Below are 16,794 nucleotides of genomic sequence, written 5' to 3' on the forward strand. Positions count from 1 at the left end.
CTACACCGTGGTTTAGTATAAATATAGCACTAAGCCTCAAGCATTCAGTCATTAATTTCTCATTCTTCTTCTGCGCGTCTTTATTCTCTCCTCCTCTTCAAAATATTTCTCCATATTATTAAGGCTTTTTAAGGCTTTGGAATTTCAATAAAGAATCGCGTTTTCAGCAATTTTGTTTTCCACGTTCATCTTCAAAAGGTGAGATGCTCAGTGCTATTAGTGGTTTGTCCACATCTTTTCAAATACGTTGTTATGTATGGATTTAATTACTTCAGTTCAGAGCTCCTTTGGGAGAAATCATGATACAGTTTAAGGCACAATTTAGCCTTCACGTTATTTGCAGCGCTTGCTTGAATTATCATTTGTCATGGTGTGATAATTCTCATGTTATGTTGGTAAGAGAATTTATGCATAATTTCACGTTTGATTTGAATGTGGAATAGCAAGCATCTCATTGAGTATAATTCGTTATACTCATCCCTCTCTATTTACAATTTTCAGGTAGAAATTAGTATGCTGGACGGCGGTGGATGGATGCATATTGGACCAATGGATCTCCTTCATGAAGTACTTTAATTTTTAGAAACACTAGAATATTTAATAACAGTTGATTATTATTATTTTTATATTTAGACTCAATTGTGAGTCACGTCATAACTTTCAATTAGTCCTATTTTATTATTTGTTAGAACTACTTTTATTAATGTTTGATAAAAGATATGATTCCAAATTGTTCCGCATATGTTATTTAATTTAATTTACCTTTTGTTAAGGTTGTTCAATTTTTACTGAATTCCTCATTATATTAAAATGTATTTGCCTCAAGCACTTTATTAATCAATTCACGTTTGGTAACGTTCCGGGTTGCTAGAGAATTCGGGGTGTTACAATAAAAGTATCATATGAGAAATTCTTGAAATAATCATGCAACAAGGGATAGCAAAAAAAAATTCATCATACCCAATACCCATGAGGGAGATTCCTCCCAAGGGAGGGTATGGGGGCACAGGGGACTAGCCCGTTTAATTTTGTTTTTTTAAAGAAATCAATAATTTAAATGAAAAACTTCACGAAATTTTATTAATTTTAATAGAATATGACAACTAATATTATCTAAAAAATATGATAAACAATAAAGATCTTAATTTACCAAATATATTCGAATAATTTAACTTTTAATAATAAATACATAAATTAAAACATTTAATAACATATTTTTGTCTCACTTTAATGAATAGAAACAATAAAATGAATTATCAAAAACATAAAAAAAATAAACGGGGCAAATGCCCTGTCTCACCCCGTCTTAAACGGGTAATGGGGTAGTAAAATGCCTGACAAGGCCAGTTCCGCCCTGAACCCACAACATTGCCATCCCTAAACAAGAGATGGTCTTATAAGACATTAAATTAAGTATCAATAAAGGTTGCTTTGCTTCCTTTAGTCTTCACATAACTCCACCCTTATTGATGAAGATGTTTTCGACCAAGTGAACACTTTAGAATTAGATGATAGTTACGTATTGACTCTTGTGAATCCTTTTTAAGTTACTTGGCCCCAATTAATTTTGATTATAACGAAAGGAACGGTATTTTTAAAAAAAATGAATGACTGTAAAAGAATGAATTTTTTTCGATTTATGTATAATATTATTTTATTAAAGATTACGTGGTTGAAAATAAAAGAGAGAAAAAAGTAATTTAATTTGATGAGATGAAATGGGGCTAAAGGGGCATCTTGTTTAGCCTATGAGATGAAAATCAATTCTACTATTAACATAGAAAAAGGTAGAGAACACGTCTAGAAAATTGATTGGTCACAACTGGTTGAAGTGCCACAATTATTCTTCGAATTGGATAATGGATGCCACTAACAACTAATTTAATGGGTCACAACCTGTACGACCCAACCCCAAACCCCTCTCTATATCTAATTGTGCAGTTTTTGGAAAATGTGGTAAATAAGAATCTTTCTATTCGTGGAAAGTCTCCACTGGGATATGTTATATTCAACATTTTCTCAAAAAGAAAAAGTGATATAAGAATATCAGCTATTTCGAATAATGCTAAATTTTTAATTATTATAAGTAATGGGATACTTTTGTGGATTTTAAGCAGAATCAAAATTGTCATCTTCCCTCATTAGGAATGTCGATCCAACTCCACGACTCAAACAGACCCACGGTTCAACCAATAAAAAGTCAGAGTCAATTAGACTCGCAGCTAGGGCCGAGGCTATTTTAGGGTGATGACCCTAGCCTAAGCTAGCTCGTGGCTTGTGTCATAGGGCCTTTGCAAGCAGCCTGCCTGAACTAAGCCTCTTCAGGCAGCTAGCAACTGCATATCACAAAAATAAATAAACAAATAAATAATTGAGTCGGTTTGGGATCGCTCGATAAGGCCCGAGCCGAACCCAAATTTTTCTATGAGCTTTGGCTCAGCTCGGGTAAAAAAAGTTCAAACCATTTTTTGTTCGGACCGCGCCCTAGCTTCAAACCTCAACAGTCAAGTCGCCCTGATCCAATTCGTTCACATCCCTATTCTACATCTTCTGTGGCAAGTCCATAAAAGTGAGCATAAAAGTATCATATGAGAAAATCTTGAAAAGGGGTCAAATGCTCAGTTTGATCCAGAAGCATCATTTTCCAAACAGCAATTAAAGGGTTTTTTTTTCTACAAAACAATCTCAAGAATGAATAAGAGATAGTCCTATAAGACATTGAACCAAGTATCAATAAAGGTCGCTTTGCTTCCTTGCAAAGCTTTGACTGAATCTTTTTATTTAGGGCTTGTTTGTGCCATTTAATTTTAAAAAGTGTATTATGGAATATTGATTGATGTTGAAATGAGTGGTTAAAAAAAAAAGAAATTTTTTTGATTTATGTGTAATATTATTTTAACGAAAAATATGTGATTAAAAATAAGAACCGTAGAAAAAATAATGTGATAAAGTGTAATATAATGATTGACAAACAAAGGTTTAAATTCAGCAGACAATAAAAAAATCTTATAGATTCGAAAGAGGTATTTACCTGCAAACGAACCCTTTTCTTCTCTCATGTGTGTCAATAATTCACCAACTATCAAAGCAAGGTTCTTTTATTTATTGGGTTCACGCGTGGCTAAAAACTTGGGAAATTGAACAAAAATAAAAACATTATTTTATGCTAACAATCAATTATTGAAACCAAAACCTTTTTCTGCCTGACATCTATCTCGTACAACAATACATGTGTTAATATTTGGCACATTGTACTTTCACTAATCTGCAGATTATGTAGAGCTTTAGTGCACGCTTAATAGGGTTTCTGTTTCTGTTTTTACTTTTATTATTTTACCCTAAAAGAGTTTTTATGAGAAAATTATTTTAATTAATATTTAAAAAATATTTTTTTCCCATGAGGCCATAAACCAAACCCCACTCTGCATCCACCCCCCATTGTCCCAACCAAAATATTGCAAACTAATTTTTGTCAACTCTCCCAAAATTTAGAAGCTCTCTCTTCCGAAAGAGCTGCAAACAGATCCAAAAATAATTTTTGAATTTTAAAAACTTCTTTTGACTTCTCAAAAAGCAATGTCATGAAACAAGACCTTCTACTTATCAACTTATTATCCAAGATGTTTAGAAGTATATAACTTCTTATTATCCCATATTATTGGTCCTTGTAATGAGAAAACAAAAGTAAAACCACACAATTATATATGAACCATGCTAGACGAACCGTGCGGTTGACATAATACACACACAGGAGGGGGAAAATATTTTTTTTCTCACACGGGACCCACGCTTCGATTGTGAGTGTGCGGTCATCCATGGGGTCATCGCTGCGGGTCATTTAGCATTTTTCATTATATATGTACGAGGGTAATATATTTTTTACAATTCTGCTTGGTATACACTTTTGTGTACATCAAGTTTGACAATTAAAAATAATAATATTAATTTTCCCTCTAATCATTTTTTTACAGCACGTCAAATGTCAAGCAAAATATACACTTCGAGTGTACATCTAGCATTTTTTATAAGAATAAAGCTAAGTGTACAAACATGATTTACAACATTGGATGACAATCATGTGTTGTCAAAATTCAAACCTATAATATAGAAAATAATTTTTTAAAATAAATGAATATGATAATATTGAGCCCCTGTTTGATTTTCATTCTTATAAAAATGAGAATAAAAAATATAGTCATTATAAGATCCACACAAGAGAGATGAAGTAAAAAATGGTAACTTGATGAGATGAATAAATGTCATATTTTTTATTTTTTTGATTAAAGAATGAAAAACAAACAGGATCTGTCAATCTAAATTGTCAACTAATATGGTGTATATAGCACGATTCTATTGATAAATAATTGAGGGGCATTTCTTAATGTGGACTGCACTATACGTACAGGAGAAAAAATCATGGGCAAACAAGGGGGACAGGTGTCCCCCTGTGACTTGTGCTGTACGATCAGAATTTTCCTCAAAAAGTCACGAGCACAACTTTCTCCCCTTTAATTAATTAAATTACAAAATGGCCCATATATATGCATCTGGTATGAATCGTGCTGGACGGACAGCGCTATGTCGGCCCTGTCCGTCTAGAATAATTGATCTTAGTATCCTAGTGACAGTTTGTCCTTTTACTTTTTTGATTAGGCACAACCGTTCACCTTCTCTCTCTATTATTTTCTTCACCTGCTGTCCCGGACACCTTGCAGCCAATCATTTCTCTACAAATTTTATGTGTTGGAACCCTCTTTTTCTGTTTAAGCCTATAACACTGTTTTCTTCGCTAAAAGATCATTCTCTCTTAACCAACTTAACTGAAATAACATGGATGATTCATCACTATAAGAATAGGGTTATTCTGCTTGTACAACCCTATCATGTAAGGGGCTGTCACTCTTGCTGTATACAAGCACAACCCATAAGAATAATGCTAATGTATATCTTTTGATTGATATCTTTGTGTACACTCTATTGGAACTCAAAAAGAATTGAGTGGGAAATTGTCTTTTTTATTAAAAATAAATAAAAAATTGTCCAATCATGTGTTGTCATGTGACGCGATGTAAAAAATGATGTAAAATAAAATGTACATATTGCATGATTATCTCTATAAACTCAGTAATTGGGTTGGATTTTATCATTCTACTTTAGTCTCTCTCTCTCTCTGTATCTATCTCTTTCTCTCTCTATTGAAGAAAAGCAGCCACAAATTTCTGTGTGTGTGTTCAAGAATTTCAAAACCATCATCCTCGAGTAAGTTCTACTCTTTCAACAATCCCTGAATTTTCTTCGGGCTTTAGGAAAATTATGTTCTTGATTCTTCACTTCCTCTCAAGTAACATACAGGGCATAATATTCGGTATGCACTACTGGATATAACTCCATAATTATCTTTTTTTATAATACTGTTCAGTACGGTGCAATCAGATTCTATTCCAATGCTTCTTGATCCGATCTAATGCTATTCCTTCATAAGAAACTTTCACCTTCTATATATTTCCTCCCTATCTAGTCAAGTCTTTTGCTACCGAGGTTTTTCAGAAACTTGACTAACTCATGCCCAGATACAATGAACAGAGGAATGGGGTTTTTGTCTCCTGCATCACGTGTCAGTACATCAAATTGGATGTTTCAAGATAGTAAGGTGACAAAGTGGACTCCAGAAGAGAACAAAAGGTTTGAGAATGCTCTTGCATTATTTGACAAAGATACTCCAGATAGATGGTACAATGTGGCAGCCATGATCCCGGGAAAGACTGTAAGTGATGTGATCAAACAGTATATGAAATTGGTAGAAGATGTTAGTGATATAGAAGCAGGGCTAATACCAATACCAGGTTACACCAATGATTCTTTGACAATGGACTGGGTGAATAGCCTAGGCTATGATGGGTTGAGAAAAGGTGTAGCCTGTAGTCGGAACTCGTCTGCTCGATCTTCGGAACATGAAAGGAAAAAGGGCGTGCCATGGACCCAAGAAGAGCACAGGTAATTTGTGTTGAATCACTTCGTCTAAACGTTTAGAAACTGCTTGAGCGGAAATACAATTTTATTTTAAATTCGATCTTCAACACATCCAATCTACTTTTTCATCAAAAGAACAGAAGTGTACATAATTTGCATTTTTGGGTGCTGTTGAGTTCAACTTGAGATCTTTGCCTGGTCCAATACCATGTTAAATCACCTGGTCTAAATGTTTTAAAACTCTTTGTAACTGGTTTGTGACTGGGATACTTGAATTAACTCAAGATTTTTGTTTGCTTTAATGCTATGTTAAACTATCTAGTCTAAAACCCTCAAATCCGTATTTTTGTTACAGCGTATTATTTGAAATGTTACTCTAGTTTAACGCCGTTATAGTACAAAATAGAGTTGAGAAATCCTCACATTACAGTCTTTATTTTGGAAAATCTAAAGTACAATGAACTGCCTTATACAATATGAAGCCTAAGATTGATCCCATTCTTCCAAAAACTCGTTTTTTTAAAATTCATTTTCAATCATACATTATCTAATAAAATAATTTTACGGGTAAATTTAAAACTCTTCATTACTTTTTAGCCACACATTCTGAAACAAAAACACTATATTAAAATACATTTTGACCCAAAAATGGGGCTCAAACAAGAACTATGAAAGAAAAAGATGTTCAGTCTGTCGAGTCCAAGCCTGTATTATAAAACTAACATGGACATCATGTTTTTTCTCATTTTATTCTTCTCTTTCTAGTGGTGATGTTATCTATTGATGGTGAAACCTCAGGCAATTTCTGTTGGGGCTGAAAAAGTATGGAAGAGGAGACTGGAGAAATATCTCTCGCAATTTTGTAACAACGAGAACTCCGACTCAGGTTGCTAGTCATGCTCAGAAGTACTTCATCAGACAGCTTTCCGGAAGGAAGGATAAGAAAAGATCGAGTATACATGATATCACAACCGTCAATCTTATAGAAGTGAAATCAGACACAGATAGACCTCATGCACCGGATAAATCTACCTTGGTTAGGCACTTTCAACAGAATATAGACTCTAATCAGCCAAATGAAGGAGGGACAAAAGCGTCCAACTTACCGAATAACAGCCTAATCACAACACATCTTCCAGGCACACCTTCGTTTGCAGTACTAAATCAGCGTAACCATCACATGCAAAGTATTAGTCCCTGTGTACTCGAGTTAGGACATCACGGTACAGTTTTCCGAATGCCGCCTACCCCACATGAGCGATTTCACAATGCAGATAGAAACCAAGTACAGAGTTATTCGACATCATGTGAAGGTGTTTATGAAGGCTAAAGTTAGCTGATGTTACTCAGAAACTAGCACAAGACGCACGACACGTTAGCAAGTGATGCACTCTGAATATGTTTGGTATGCAATATGATTTAATAGTACAATGAACAAGATTTTAACATATCAATGAAAGGTTCATTCCGACGACGGGGAATTGTACTATGACTAGATGCCGCATCAAGAGTGTTACATTGTCAAGAAAAAAGGTTCTTTGGAAATGAGTTTAGAGCCAAAAGGTATATAAAAAAGAATCAAGAGAAGTTCTTACATAATTTTTCAGTATATTTATTGAAAATAATTGAGGTACAAGTTGTCCATCTAGAAACTTTGTTATACTTCCTACTTGTGTTCAAGATCCCTCTGTATTATTAGCTTTTTGGTTATAAATAATTTATGCTAGTCTTGAACTATTATGTGCTGAATGCTATTTCTCGAATAGAGTGGCTACATACCTTGTTTAAACGGTTAAGTTATTCGAGCAAAAATATTTATTCAATTTTGCTTGGTAATGTTTATAACCTATTTATAATCAATTAAATCACTTTTTATCTATAATTTCATGGGATCCGCGAATATTTTCCACTTGTTCATCACTCATTTCTTCTATTTATAATTTAAACTTTTTATAAACATTTGCCTCTCAACTATGCAACGCACTTTTTATCACGGGTCTCACATTTATAAATTTTGACAAATAAATAGTGACGAGTCGTGAACTTATGTTATACTATATTGAACTTTCTGGTTTCAAAATTTTAAATTGTTATACAAAATATACTTATTTGTTTCGATGTAAATTCAACAACAGTAACTGAGGGGATGGAGGATTTGACGGCAGTGGCACAATATATAGAAATTTCTATGTTCCATGATGGGAAATTGTGAATACAAGTGGGACAAATTGGCATATTGCCATATGCTTAATCCAACTTGTGAGTCATCATCTAAGTCATTACATCCTTTGTATACGTATTCAGTAATCTCTTCGACAATAGGCTGGCCCGCTCCATTATTTATCAGTTGCACTAGAATGATTCAAGAGGTACTCGATATTTATCATATTTTGGTAGCGTTGACTAAAAGTGACTTCATACAATGAATTAATAAATTAATAATCCTTCCAAAATAATAAATTTTCTCGATCCCAATATTACTAGAGGTCTTATACCATACAGTTACACTACTTTTCCAATGTTTCCAACTCAGCAAGACAATGATTTTTCTCGCTTCCTTTGTAATCACCTGACCAAATTTGACCATCGGGAATTGCTTTTTATCATTCACTTTTGTTCATCTAGATCTATTTGAATATTCGAATCAATGCCATGTTAGTACTATTGATAAATCTCTCTCTTCCGCGCGTTCTATTGAAGTCAAATCACTCTTTAAAAAAAAAAAAAAAACAAAGAAAATTATTGCAAGAGTTCCCATTGTTGAATAGTATGTTCTTTATTGAAAATAATCTTACCACTTTCTCATGTTGTTTGCTAACTGGTGGTATTTGCAACCATTACTGTTGCCAGGACAGTCATGAAAAGGACTCGTTGTCCACCTACATTATTTTTGCATACTATTTTTGGTCCCACCCACTAACCAAAGAATTCAAATTTTAAGGCAACAAGAAACTTTTTGGTAATTGACAAACTAACCCCCACTATTTCTTGTCAAAGAATCACCTTTTTGCAAGTTGCATATTGGATCACTTTTACTACTTTATTCAAATGTGATATACAACCCCCCCCCCCCCCCCCCATCTTTGTAGTATAAAGTAAAAGTTCTTAGTTCTATATAGATATAAATTATTTTTTATTATTCCATATACTAGTGATTTGATTTCTATACTTATCTAGATTCATTAACAAAGACTTTTGTTAGCATTTAGAGAGTATTGAAGTGATTTCTACTGAGTTCCATTGTTTTTGTACTTGCATAACTAAATTTCGAGCTTAAACTAATTGGCTATAAAAAGATAAAACTAGAAGATATTGATGCTGCACTTATCTATATGAGAATCCCTGATATATATTACGAGTTATGTTAGTTTCGATATATCTTTCCGTCTTTTAATGAGTGCTATCAAGATGCATTCGTATTATGAACAAGAACATCTTTTAAAATCTACAGAAAACACGCTTTACCCGAAATACATATGAAAAAACTAGGTGGGTAGAAAAAGTAAAGGTGGAAAGAACCAAGAATGAGCACATAATCTTTTAATATAAAATCATCATTTGCATAAACTAACATATAAAACAGATTGTAGATTTATGTAGCAAATATTAGTATGAAAAATCTAAAGTTGCTAATGGTAAAAGTTCATATAATTCAGTTGTAAGGATGTATAAAATCTCATCGACTACTTGTGCTGTCCACTTCTTTTCGAGAGATAGTAGACAACAAAATGTATACTTACTCCTCGAAGATCCATTGTCGATAGAGATTCTCCGACTTGGCCAATTATCTGACCTGTGATTGGATTTTTGTTTTGATCGAGTGGATACAATGAGGGAGTCTTGTATAGCATTGACAGCTGATGGCCATTCATGTTCGATAACAACCATTGTAATTTGTAGATATTAACTGAACTAAAGATTAGTTGAAGAAGGTACGCTATGGTTATTAATAAATGATGTCCCTATGGTCCCCTATTTGTCGGTTGAGCATCACCAATAATAAAGCCGAAGTACTGAAAAATGACCAACATGAATGTAGACTCAAAGTTGAAATGCTATAACATATAAACCATCTATGTCCTACCGGTTCGTGCAATGTCATTGTCTGAAGAAAAAATCACGGGTTCCACATTTTGATCTACCTTTCTTTATCTAGAGTTTTTTCGGAGCATTCGAGTCAAATGGAGAAATATCTGGATCCCAAGATCGTCTTCAATTATCATTGAGATATAAAATTCTAGTTAGCATTCTATCATGTAAAGAGGAAGGTAGAGATAACTAGTTAATATGAGTCCACATGACATTATAACTGACGAGAACAAGAGATTAAGGTCTTCTCAAGTTCTGAAACATTCCCACGAAATTTATAGCAAGAAAAAGAGATTTCACCTTTAACCCTTGCAGGTAAATTGTGTGGAATATAAATGAAGAATCAGACCTCTTTACAAAGAAACTTTATATATAAGTTGATTTCACCAAGTACAAAAGGCAGAACAATTCAAGTATATAGAAGAAACAGCACAACCAAGCTAGCAACTTTTTCTTTTTTTTTTAATCTTTTTTTTCCCCGTTAAATTACACTCTGAAATTACATCTAAATCAATCCAATGTATCAATAAGACAATGGCCGACCATTCTTCAAGGTCAAATATGGTACAATCCAGATACCTGTTTTTCAGACAATCCAATTATATGATTTTCACTATCCAGCAAATAGAATGAATCACTTATAATTCAATTGCACGGGCCTGAGGCTGGAACATGCGCTTAAAAAACCACTGGAATGGCCGTAAGAACTGGGCTCTCTTCTTACGCCAGAACCAAATCGCAGCATTATATTGTTCGTTACGTATCTTCCGTGTGGCTGCCCTCCAATCATACTTCTCCATTTCAACACGTGCTGCTTTCCCAATAGTTTCTCGAAGTTCTTGATCGTGCAAAAGGGGTTTCAGTTTGTTCAAGCAGTCGTCGAGGTCTCCAGGAATGAACAAATAACCAGTTTTACCCTGCTGTTCTTCAGGAATGATATCAGGGATTCCTCCAGCACGAGCGGCCACCACGGGAAGTCCTGATGACATGGCCTCCAAAACGACAAGTCCAAGTGTCTCGGATTCTGAAGGCATAACAAAAACATCTCCGCTAGCATATGCCTGTGATAGCTCCTCTCCTTGTAACATTCCTGTGAATACTGCAGGCATGCCAGAGAACATCCTCTCCAGTTCCTCTCTAACAAAGAAACAACGTGCAATTAATATATTTGTGGGTCATCTTTAGTCAGGAACAAATACTAGTACATTCGTGCTATATTAATACTTCTCCTCATTTAACAGTATATAATGGTTAGTTGTTTGTATTGTCCTGGCAGAACAAATCCAAGCAAAAACAGAAACAGACATGCCTTGTGGATTCATAATGTAGTTACTAATCTCAAAATCACGAGGACCTTCGATGCCCGTTCAGTGCATATTCGATTAACAATACTGGACAAGACTTGACAATTTAGTGAAGACAAAATTTTAGCTTATTTTCTTCCTTAATGCTGTCCAGAACTATCCAGTGATTCCTACCAAACAAACCACCAGTGTCCATCTTTTCCCCTATCCCTTGTGGTCCAACCAGTTAATGAGCTTCGGTACCACCATCAGAATTTGAAATGCTGTTGACTACTCGTGATTAAATGATAAAAGTGTAAATTTACAAAATCATCAAAGCAAACAATTCACAACCATATAAGGATTTCATAGATGGTTAATCCAATTAACTATCCCATTTAATAATGAATTCTTTAGCTAGATAGAAAATATAATTTGAAGCATTGATTTCAGAACAAAAGCAGCTAAAAGTTATTGCATCTCACCTATACGGACCATCCCCAATAAAAGCAATCCGAGCTTCTGGAAGCCTATCCATGACACTGTTCCATATATCAATCACAGAAGTCAGTGGTAAATTAACTATATATCAATCACAGAAGTCAGTGGTAAATTAACTACTACACTCGGGGAGACTTCTATGAGCAAAGGTCCTGCCCAAAATCAGAAAACCAAATACCTTTTGAGGAATTCCAAGCTCTTCTCAACTCCAAGCCGCCCTACGTGGACTATCAATGGTCTGTCGGGTTCTCCATTGCTAATCAAGAATGAAATTTTGTCAAGCAAAGTTGAAGCCAACTACGAAGTTGTGAAAATAGCACAGAAGCAGCAGTTGTTTACCTTAATCTTACTCGCATTTCATGGGATCTAAAATGGGGATGGAAGCTTTCAGAATCAACACCCTTATTCCATAGACGTATCCTGTTAGCTGAATATATGAAAAGGAGATAAAATAATATTCAAACTGCTCCAGAGACACACAAATTGCCATGAAACACAATGTCTGAGAACTATGTAAAATAAAGTGAAATTTTATTGGGATCTTTGGAAAAACAGGTATCTTTTCACACAGAACAGTGAGGCTGTGATATATTGATTCTAGGCACTAATCAATTGGATTCAAGATTTTAGTTTCAATTTTCACCTGCTGTCACCCTAGCAGCTTCAAGATCCTTCCCAATGGCAGCAGAAGGCACTAGTGTAAGATCAGCAGCTCGATGAAGAAATTCTGGAGAAACATCATTAAACATTTATTATCTTCGACTACACCAAAATTTAAATATTGAATTATGAGAGGAAGGAAAAGCATCTCATACTTATAACCATCCACATCGGTTGGACCAGCCAACTGAAGGTGTATCTCGGTATGTATCTGCATGAGTAGAACCATAATGAGCCAACATTACAAAGTTGCTGAATGTCAATATACAGATATAAAGAAGAAAAATAATTAATGAGGGAATCAAAGAATTTCAACTTACACAGGAACATGGGTGTGATATGACATCACTATTGGCACAGACAGTAATTTTGCAATAATGAGAGCACCAAAGACCTGGAATGCAAATAGATTATTAAACAAAGCAACATGGGCTGGTTTTCCTTTTAGGAAGATTTTTACTAAGAAACGTATAAAATATTTGTCTAAAAGGAAGAAGTAACAAAAGAAGCTGATGAAAACACACCATAATACCAGGAGATGATGCATGTATAATGTCAGGCTTGAATTCGGCAACTGCTGAGATTATTCTTGGGCTGAGGGCCAGAGATAGGGGTACCTTTTGGTACCAGGGACACGGGAAGCTGCCAAGAGAGTTAAAAACTGTTAGCTTATAAAAGAAAGGTAGTAAATAGACAAGTAGCCAAGCAATACAAGCTATAACACTTCAGACCACGTGATTCGGCCATCCCATAGTTTGGTTAATTATGAAAAATGAGTGATGTAATGCCATTGCTCGTCAAAAAAGAAACCATACGAACTAACCTGCGCGAGCCGATCAATTTTGCTCCATAAAATTCATCCGGCACTCCTTCATGTGTTGTCACAACCATCACCTGCATCCAACATTTACATGTAAGAACAGAGATTAATTGTGTGGAAACACCCACAGAAAGTGCTCAAACGCACACTTCAATATAGCTACCATGAATAGTAATTCATTTTAACATTTTTACTTAGATACGGATCACTCCTTTCAAAATACGAATTAACAAAATAATTCTTCAGACCTAAATAACTAAAAATGAAAATTAGTACCATTATCTAAATATGACCATTCATAACTTATTAAAACATTAAGTTCAATTTTGGAGAGCTACAAAAATAAAGATATCTCTAGTTTATTGCAAGTAGTATCGATGAAAATGCAAAGAAAACATACCTCATCCCCCATTTCACGTAGATATTTAATGAAATTCTGGAACCTGTTCTTATATCCGGAGACATAACTGCATACATTTTGAAAAGAACAATCAATCACTATAATATACATTTATCTAGCAAAAGAAGGAGAATGTATGAAATCAGAGACACTGGAAAGACATCTGGACAAAATATTCCCAGGAAACAAACATGAAACGCATAGAAAGGGCAAAATCTGAAGATAACTGATTGAGACCTGCAAATCGAGTCACTCACATATCTGGCAAGAAAACCAAATGTTTAATAAAGATGATTGACGAGAGTTGCACAAATGGATTAAGACAAACAAATCAAAGTCTTGAAGAAAAAAACTAAATGATGGTTTGCAAGTTGTTTACTCGACCCTACAAGTGTTATAGCCAGCCAGCTAACAGACAAAATGAACACACTTTCTGTGTTTGTGTACCATAACAATGAACTATAGACAGTTTGACAGTTAAATATAGATAAAAAATAAAAATAAAAATGATGTAAATAGCTTTTTGAAAAGATGATTAATTTGGTTTACAGCATAAACATTAGCACACAGCCCAAACGAAAACCTAATACATAATCAAGTCATAAGCATCCAACTTCAAGAAAACTACAAAAAAATTCTTAGGAAAGATTGAAATGAAAAAGATTTCCATGTTAAATAATAAAATGTGGCACCTCATAGAAAAATTTAAATTATTTTCTTGCAATTATGTTTCATAGTAGCTTAATATATACACAAATCATTATTATCAAAGTGTTGAAGATGCCAGCTATCCTAAAGGAATAAACCCTTTCAACTTCAGCTGTTAACAACTATAAGTTAATGTCAAGAAATTATTGTCCTAAATGACCTCTAATCAATTCCAAGTCAGTAACAGCTGGCTCAAAGCATAGGTACAATTAAATATGAATGAAAATTAATTAAAACAATCATGTTAATAATGCATTTTGAACCAAAATCCTCCAATTGATACTAATGTTCCCTTTCTCTCCGTATGTAAAATCAAATCAAAGACAATTAGCTTCATAGTTTAACTCACATCAAGATGAATTCATCAAAAAGAAAGAAGCAAGCACTATCAAGAAAATCTCAAACAACAAAAAGATCAGACAGTCTTGCCCGCTAGAACACTATGAGTCATTAAACATGAAATAGGTGCTTGACAGATGCAGTATTAGACGGGACTAGACATTATAATAAATCATATTTGAGCATCTTTTCCTTCTTCAATCCCACTCACCAAACGTGCCAGAAATGTGCAAATGAAAATAGTCAAAATCAAAGACTCACGCGAAGGGAGAAGGCTCAACAAAGAGAGCAATCCTCCTAGGTCTAGAATTCATCTCAGATTCAAGCAAAGGAGGAGGGTTCTCTTCTTCTTCCTCTTCTCTGTACTCTGTAAGAGTCATCTTGTCTCTATTGGTAGCTGCAATAAAGAGTCTTTGTCTAGATTTAAATATTCTCAACCTTCTACTACTTTTAAGCAGATTGCACTCCAAAGATCGAGCTTTACCACAAATTATACTTATGGGTTTTGTTTCTCTATAAAAGCCAGAAACTTTATAAGATGAGGAACAAGAAGAAGCAGATGCTGAGAATAAAGGAGAGAGAGCAGGATTTATAGAGAGAGAAGAAGTGGACATGATGGTGGCTTGGTTAGATGATATTAAATATATGGCGTGGTGATTTGGAAGACAGGATTTAATTGAGTCTTTTAGGGATTGAGAATTAAATTATATTATTGCGAGTAGGAGGAGGGGCCGTGTAGAGTTGGAAGAGAGAGAAAGGGAATCTGAGGGGCCATGAAAGTAGGCTCTCCATTGGAAATTCTCTTTAGTTTTTAGAGATACAGAAGAGTGGAATTAGGGAATAATTTGAAGATGTTGAGGGTATATGCTGCAGCCTCCATTTTGCGGAGGATGCATCAAACATGGCATTCTTGTGGGGTCAGTCATTCTGATAATGCAAGCAGATTTCTTCATATATGCATTCACAATACTTTCTCTTTTAAACAAATAATAATTATACCGTAATAATCTAAATTAATAATTAATATCAGTCACATATTTCATTATATTCGTACCTTTTCAAATATATATTTCATTAATTTTTATTTAAAATTTGATTTTAATCTCCATGAATTTGAGGAAATTCTTGTTGTTTGATTCTTTATCCTTCGTTTTGTAAGAGATGATAAAAAAGTGTCACTTGGAAACATTTCGTAATGCTTTATTACCTGCAATACGCGTTTAGTGTAGGGTGATTATTTTGTTCTCGTTTGATTTCGTTAAAATTCAAATTTTTACCTCATGATTGTCTTCCTTGAAAACAAAATTTCGAAACTCATTTTCAACTACATATTCACACAATAAAACATTTGCGCGTAAATCCAAAATATTCTACTTTTTAACCATACATTCTCCAAAAAATCACAATTCAAAATATTATTTTATCTCAATAATGACCATCAAACAAAAATTTAGTAAGTTTGCTGTTGATGAGATGTATGATTGAAAAATTGTGAATCTTATAAAATGTGTGATTGAAAATGAATTTAGGAGAAAAAACGAGTTGTAAAAAATGAGTTCAAATAGGAGCTTTATGCCCTTGTTTGAACCCCATTTTTTTTAAACTTATTTTCAAACACACATTTTTCAATAGAATAATATTATATGTAAATTTAAAAATTTCTTTAATTTTTAACCACACGTTATCTATCAATTTAATATTCTAGAATATATTCTTTCTTTAAAATGCGGCTTAAACAAGGGCTATAATTACTTGCCATTAATATCGGAAAATGATGAGTGTAAATAGAATCCCTACCAACACTCACAAATAATGGATCCCACACAAGACCCACTTGTATTAAAAAAAAAACCCACCCTCTCACCTGATGTATGCGAGTGTTCGGCATAAATTCTGTGAACCAGAACCCGTACCTATACATGTACCACCACTCATTAATATCACTGGACATTTTAATGAATAAGGTTTTTAATTTTTTGCTCTATTTGTTTTTGACAAGTTTGAATATGCTAAAAGTAATAAAT

At 34.0% G+C, this 16,794-nt stretch overlaps 2 protein-coding genes and 1 long non-coding RNA gene across 5 annotated transcripts; 2 read left to right on the forward strand and 1 right to left on the reverse strand.

The window, feature by feature from the left end:
- Positions 1–97: 97 nt before the first annotated feature.
- LOC111365829 lies at positions 98–793 on the forward strand. Of its 2 annotated transcripts, none has more exons than XR_002697497.1 (2): positions 98–198; positions 502–793. It is a non-coding gene; the product is annotated as an uncharacterized LOC111365829 (long non-coding RNA). The 2 variants fall into 2 exon arrangements; XR_002697498.1 differs by lacking the exon at positions 98–198 and adding an exon at positions 365–395.
- A 4,349-nt stretch (positions 794–5,142) lies between these two features.
- Positions 5,143–7,719, forward strand: LOC111365240 (transcription factor DIVARICATA-like). 2 transcript variants are annotated; one of them, XM_022985658.1, is made up of 3 exons: positions 5,143–5,259; positions 5,584–5,994; positions 6,769–7,719. In XM_022985658.1, exons 2-3 carry the CDS (start codon positions 5,588–5,590, stop codon positions 7,298–7,300), a joined length of 939 nt encoding a protein of 312 aa, XP_022841426.1. In that variant the 5' UTR covers positions 5,143–5,259; positions 5,584–5,587; the 3' UTR covers positions 7,301–7,719. The 2 variants fall into 2 exon arrangements, with proteins under 2 accessions (XP_022841426.1, XP_022841425.1); XM_022985657.1 differs by having other exon boundaries at positions 5,147–5,994; positions 6,769–7,311; positions 7,345–7,719.
- A 2,672-nt stretch (positions 7,720–10,391) lies between these two features.
- LOC111365242 (sulfoquinovosyl transferase SQD2-like) lies at positions 10,392–15,593 on the reverse strand. Its single transcript, XM_022985659.1, has 11 exons — positions 15,032–15,593; positions 13,724–13,790; positions 13,327–13,397; positions 13,028–13,145; positions 12,824–12,897; positions 12,659–12,714; positions 12,487–12,570; positions 12,183–12,270; positions 12,022–12,099; positions 11,828–11,884; positions 10,392–11,196 (listed from the first exon to the last, which is right to left on the reverse strand). Exons 1-11 carry the CDS (start codon positions 15,382–15,384, stop codon positions 10,698–10,700), a joined length of 1,545 nt encoding a protein of 514 aa, XP_022841427.1. The 5' UTR covers positions 15,385–15,593; the 3' UTR covers positions 10,392–10,697.
- Positions 15,594–16,794: the final 1,201 nt, after the last annotated feature.

The sequence above is a fragment of the Olea europaea genome, chromosome 17 (assembly GCF_002742605.1).
Source record: "Olea europaea var. sylvestris chromosome 17, O_europaea_v1, whole genome shotgun sequence".
Classification (NCBI taxonomy): Eukaryota; Viridiplantae; Streptophyta; class Magnoliopsida; order Lamiales; family Oleaceae; genus Olea; species Olea europaea.